Source organism: Cornus florida, unplaced genomic scaffold (assembly GCF_030987335.1).
Source record: "Cornus florida cultivar Cherokee Brave unplaced genomic scaffold, ASM3098733v1 CherokeeBrave_3.0.0_Hap2_Chr08, whole genome shotgun sequence".
NCBI classification, from domain to species: domain Eukaryota; kingdom Viridiplantae; phylum Streptophyta; class Magnoliopsida; order Cornales; family Cornaceae; genus Cornus; species Cornus florida.
The window spans coordinates 23,355,524-23,361,990 of NW_026775578.1; the positions used below are offsets into that span (position 1 = coordinate 23,355,524).

The following is a 6,467-nucleotide window of genomic DNA, read 5'->3' on the forward strand; positions in this document are numbered from 1 at the left end:
CTCTAAGTTGAATTGTTGTGGTTTTAACATGTGTCATTTTACCTAAATCTAAGGCTAACAATGCTTCACATAATTTAGTGATAAAAAATGTTTAAAACGACAATGTTTCCAACCACCCACCTCTCTCTACCAGTATTCTTGGTTTGATTTTTTTTTCCGTTTCATCACAAATTTGCAAACTTTACCACCAATTTTGTACCAATCCCAATTTACTTTAATTCTTTCAAAATTTTGAGAGTATTTATACACACACATATATAAACACATAGAGAGAATTACTGAAGGAATAAACTAGAGAAATGAAAGGGGGAGACCTTTTGTAACAATGAAGAACCCACTAGTTTTAGACATAAGAGGCCAGAAAAAATGGAGAGTTAAAAGAAGTTTTAGCATTCATTAACTAAGTTTCTCTTTTCATTGGTTAAACAACTTTAGTTTTAATTTTTAATTTTTAATTTGCTGATGTGGTGCATTATGAGTCATAGATCTGGGATAAAGGCTACATATCAAAGTTTCTAAGATTCAACTTAGGATAATGTAGAAAATCTTTAACTTGGAGGATCTTAGCCACTTCTAGAGTTAGAAGGTGATAGTTTTAAAATTATTAACTTATTTTTTAAAATTTTAAAAGTATTTAAAAATATACTCTCTCTGTTCCAAAATATATGTTCACATTAGTATACGACTCACTACAGATGCTAATATGGATTACTATTTGGGACATAAGGAGTATATAAGAATGATTTTTTTTTTTTTTTTTTTTTTTTGGCAAAAAAACATAAAAATCCCCCTCAGCTATTAAAAATTAGCATTTTACCTCTTTGAACTACAAAATCGAGCAAGTTAGTACTTCAACTATCAGAAATAAGCAGTTTGACCCCCTGGCAGTCCTTTCCGGCTCATTGCTGGTCACAGGCATTATACATTTATAAAAATGCCCATTATAATTAACATTTTTAAAAAAGCAAATAAAATTAAAATTATGAAATACCATCAATACCGTCACAGTTATTCTAAATGTAAAAGTGAGTTTGTGACTAGCAAAAGAAAAATAATAATAAAAAATTAATAATAATAATAATAATAATAATATTATCCAGTTATGCTCAATTGAAAAATCAATATATATATTTTTCCCCTTAATATATATATATATTACAGCCACATTGACTGCATACCCCATTTGTATCAGAGCTTGTAGAAGATAAAGCTCGTAGACAATAATTTTGAGAGGAAAAACTAAAAATAATATATGTATTTATACATTACATATATCAAGGAAGACTTTTACAAATAGTGCACGAGTATTTCTTAGACAAACCAATTTAAAATGATAGGAACCGACAACGACGAACGGCAGGGACTTCCCGGTGAGCACGCAGGTCTAAATTGACCGTCGGTGAGTGAACCAGCGAGCACGCGGGTCTAAACTGCAGCCACGGAACTTACTGGCAAGGACGCAGGTCTGAACTGCTGCCATGGAATGAACAGGCAAGGCGCAGACTGAACGGACATGGAACTTACCGGCGAGCACGCGAATTGAATTAGCAATGAGAAACAGTTCGGTAGTGACAGAGTGCGAGCAAGCACTATTGGTTAAGTTCCGCAGATGGGTTGGTTGTTTGAGTTGCGATTGGTGTAAGGATTTTGCAATTGGGAATTGCACATTATTTACGTGTTGAAGAAGATGAATAGTGACGGCATGAGGCTGTTTGTAAATTCAGAAACTCCAAAATTCAAGCAATTCTCTCATCTGGGTCTCTCTCAATCGCTTCAAAATCTTTAAGTGGGGAAAAATCTATTACCTTTTTACTCTGGTAAATAACTGTAAGTTGAAAACTGCATACAAATTGAAGTTGAAAATCTGTAAATGAGGTGGTGGTGGCTTATAGATGGTGTAGATGATAGGTGGTTTCAGTGGGTGTGTGGGCCTTTGGGTTTGGATAGCGTATGATTTGCTGAATCTAATGACAACATGAAGTTGGGGTGTGGTTGCATTGCAAGATAGAGTCCTGAATCTAGTGGTTACATGAAGTTAGGGTGTGGTTGCATTGAAAGATAGAGTCCGCTTGTGACGCAAATTGTGATGACAATTATGCATTGACATTCTTTTTTATTGTTAATGAAGTTTTTAGATTGGTTTTCAAATTTTTAATTTTTGGCATTCCAGAAGAATTAAACCTCTGGGTGGCTTTCTTGTAGGAGCCATTACGTTTCAGTATCGATCACTTAAGCCCCACTGCTCCAAGTGCTTGCTTTGTTGTTAAGGTACTGACTTGCTCGATTTTATAGTTTAGGGAGGGAGATAAAATGCTGATTTTTGATAGCTGGTTTTTTTTTTTAATTATATAAGAATGATTTTGTTTTGTGCCATTGGATCAAATCTAATGAAGAACTGGTGATGTATAAAGTCTAAATGTATATTATATGTACATATCTAATCTCAATTCCTAGGTTTTCTTTAGCAAATTGTTAGTCACAACCTCCACGGCGCTCGTCTGTTCTGGTCAGATCTGCTGGTGTAGGGATAGCAACGGGGCGGGGTGGGGCGGAGATTCCATTCCCCATCCCCATCCCCATCCCCGATACATTTTTCATTCCTTATCTCTGCCCCCATCACCGCTTAAAATTTTGTCAGAATAGCCATCCCCGCCCCGACACCTTATCCCCATCCCCGCCCTACCCCCGACCTCGGCCTCGTAATTTTTTTTTCTTAAAAAAAAATATATTTTTTCTTATTTTCATATATATAATAAGTCTAATTTAGTAATAAATTATTATATGTATATAAATTTAATTTAGTAATAAATTATTATATGTAATAGTATATTAGTAACTTCGTACTTAATACGAACGGACCGATGCGGATTTACCCTATCCCCATTCCCGTTTAGCGTAAAGGATCCCCATCCCGCTATAAACGGGGCGGCCCAGGGGATGGGGAATTGCCATCCCTATGCTGTATTGTCTATTCCGATCTGCTTCGCCGGCGATCTCTCCGTATTGTCAATTTGTCTCCACATACTTGAGCAAAGACCACAACTTTCAATCTGTCTTGCCGTTTCCCTTGTGTTCTGATGAGATCTGCCGGTGACGATTTTTTATACTTTCCGATTGTTTATTCCGATCAGCTTCGCTGGCGGTCTCTCTGTTTCTCCAGAGACTGAGCAAAGCAACAACTTTCTATCTGTCTCGCCGTTTCCCTTGTTTTCTGATTAGATCCGACGTTGCCGGTTTTATATACTTTCCGATTGTTTATTCCGACCAGCTTTTCCGGCGGGGTCTCTGTTTTTCCACAGACTTGAGCAAAGGCCTCAACTTTCTACCTGTCTCGCCGTTTCCCTTGTTTTCTGATCAGATCTGACGGTGCCGGTTTTATATACTTTCCGATTGGGTCTATCTGTTTTTCCAGCCACAACTATTTTATACTTTCCGATTGTTTATTCCGAACAGCTTCGCCGGCGATCTCTCTGTTTCTCAACAGGCGTGTAAAGGTGACAACTTTCTACATGTCTGCCTTGCACCTCTCCTTCGTAGTAAATTTCCCGAGGTTTGCGTCATCAACAGCTAAATCTTATCTTAGATATTGAAATAATAATTATTTATTGTTTTTCGAGTTATATACAATTTAATTTATTTTATATTTAGGTTGTCCGTGGTTTATTAGGATTTCACTTTTTTTCGCTTTACAGAGCTGTTTTAGGATTTGTTATTTTGCCTATATGTCTTTAATTAGAACAATTCAAAGAAAGGAACAAATCTGAAGTGGTAGAGAGAAGAGAAGAGAAGAGAAGTTGATTAAATGGCTTCTAGGATAAAAAGGTGCCGGAATGCGAAGAGGAGACGGTCGTCGGCCCAAATCTCCTCCGCCGCTGCTGAAATCATCGGCAATAACCACGACCCGGTGATGGAGATTCTTCTGCTTCTGCCGCCGAAATCCCTCATTCGATTCAAGTCTGTCTCGAAAACATGGTCGTCTCTAATCTCCGATCGTACCTTCTGTATCCTCTGGCAACAGCGCCGACAATCCCACGATCTTCCCAAAACTTCCGGCCTTTTCTTCACCTGTAAATCCCGTACTCAAATCAAATACATTCCTCTCAAAGACACAGATGATGGTGGAAAAAGCAGGTCTTTAGCGCGCTTTCCCAATATGTACCATATCAATACAACTATCATACACTCCTGCAATGGTCTGCTACTCTGCTGTTTAAAAAAGCCAGGCTATAGTCCCCGATCTTACCAAGTCTACAATCCCACCACAAAGCAATTCCGGTCTCTTCCCTGGCCCTTTTCCCGCACTAGTTATCCTGCTGACCCTTTATATTTGGCTTTTGATCCTTCCAAATCACTTCACTACAAAGTTGTTTTGCTTCAGAGAATACCACACAAGTATAAGAAGAATAATTACTTGTATCAAATTCATATTTATTCGTCAGAAACCAATGCTTGGAGACCCTTTGGTGGTGATACCATCCCGGCAAGATCAGCATCATCATCGGACTTGGATTATGGAGTCTATTCCAATGGTTCTATCCATTGGATTTCCTTCCACCGAGAACAAGCTTCCATATACTTTGATGTTGATCAGGAGAGATTGTGCCCAATGCCATCTCTACCAATATTACATAATTTTGGTTTTGTATTCCGGCATTTTGGGGTGTCTGGAGGTCATTTACATTTTATTCAGGAATCTAGTTGTGACACCAGATACAGTATTGACATCTCTGAAATGGAAAGCGATTACTCCAAGTGGTCGTTCAAGTATCGGGTTGACCTTAACATGATGTTGGATTTTGTATCACAGGACATGATTATGAGCCATGCCGTGACTGTGCTTGGTTTAGTAGATGGAGAAGATGAAGATGATGTGTATTTGATGCTATTTGTAGGCACCAACATGATTTTCTCTTACAACTTAAAGGATAATACGTTTAAGAAGCTTCATGATGTAGCACACCATCCTGGTTCTTCATCTTCTGAGCTTGTACTGTATAAACACTGTAGTCTCTATCCATTCATTGAGACACTCCTTCCTCTGTTTGACTGATGGGTTGTATTTTCCCACAAATGCGGTTAGAGAACGCCCTATTGATTTAAAAGCCTGCACTTACAACAGTAAATATGCATGTGCCAAAAAGATTTCATGGAAAATCATATGACAAATTGTAGGATGTGCATTGACAGTATGCCCATACTTCAACTTGAAGGATATTATCATAACCAAGCATTTTCCTACTGCCCTTCTAATGGAGAGAAAATATCATTTAGTTCATTTCGACTCCAAATCAATAAAAAGATGGGGTCTCAGTCACTTGTATAATATGTTGGCAGCAAGGTGAAATTTTATAAGAGGGAAAGACTGGCTACCTAGAAAGAGATATGTGTGTGTGTGTGGGGCGCGCGCGCGAATCCATTATTGGCTGCAAGCATTTAGACAATTTTCTATGAAATTCCAATATCAAGGTAACATTGTTTTGGCTCATGATCTCCTAAAAGGCTTTTTTAGTAAGAGTGAGTCTATGGCTTTGAAAGTATATTTGAAGAAGGCCTGTGATTCCATTTCCTTGAATTTTCTGTTGAAATTGATGCACAATTTGTCAATGGAGTTCCTGCTCTTCTGCTCGTTTATTCTAAATACCTTTCGACTCTGCAAATAATAATATTTAGGTGAGGCCCAGCACCATTCTCATCGCAAATATGTCACAATCTTGACTGGTCAATCAAAAATAAAAAAGAATAATATGGTCCAGAAATAAAATAAATGAACCTGATTTTCGTTCCTTTTCTTTTTTATTGTGTCACATATGCAGTGGTGATGACCTAAATATTGTCCCTTAGGAGATTGACGGAAGGCTTGCCTAAAACCAACAAGCATGTAGAAGTTGCAAAACGGAGGCAGGATTGCAAAGTGAACTGGGTTAAGAGGAAGTGTAGTATTACATATGGAACGGATTAAGAGAAAGAGCAGTACTGCATATGAACCGAGGTGTGTGATGTACAGTTGTAATAATTTTTTTATTTTTGGGACTTGGACTACAGCCCAAATTAGTCCTTCAGTAGCTCCACCACATTAACAGAGGGAACATGATCTTAAACATGCAAAACTGTATTTCAATTTCTTTTCTTTACAATCATAAAAAAGATCTTGAAGTCTTCTTTTCCAATGCAAGAACGACAGCTCTATCTAGGTGGGTATACGGCACATTCCATCATTCACCCCTTGGCCTACGAGTTTGGTAGGAAATTATTAAGTTACACTTTAATACAGTATTTGGCTACCATGGTAGGAAATTATTAAAGTGTAACTTAATACAGTATTTGGCTACCATTCATTTGTACTTTGACTTTTTTCGTCGACGTGGTAGCCAAAATGAATAATGTCTTGACAATTACCATATGCATTACAGCGTACAACATACACTGGAACACCCATTAGCTTGCTTTTGTAACAAATTGGGCTACGG

At 37.7% G+C, this 6,467-nt stretch overlaps 1 protein-coding gene across 1 annotated transcript; it reads left to right on the plus strand.

The window, feature by feature from the left end:
* The first annotated feature begins 2,879 nt into the window (after positions 1–2,879).
* Positions 2,880–6,155, plus strand: LOC132270821 (F-box protein At5g07610-like). The gene is made up of 2 exons (XM_059772027.1): positions 2,880–3,550; positions 3,737–6,155. The coding sequence occupies exon 2, from the start codon at positions 3,803–3,805 to the stop codon at positions 5,048–5,050; it is 1,248 nt and encodes a 415-aa protein (XP_059628010.1). The 5' UTR covers positions 2,880–3,550; positions 3,737–3,802; the 3' UTR covers positions 5,051–6,155.
* Positions 6,156–6,467: the final 312 nt, after the last annotated feature.

Coding starts and splice junctions, on each gene's coding strand:
- LOC132270821 (XM_059772027.1), top strand. CDS start 3,803: ATGGCTTCTAGGATAAAAAGGTGCCGGAATGCGAAGAGGAGACGGTCG.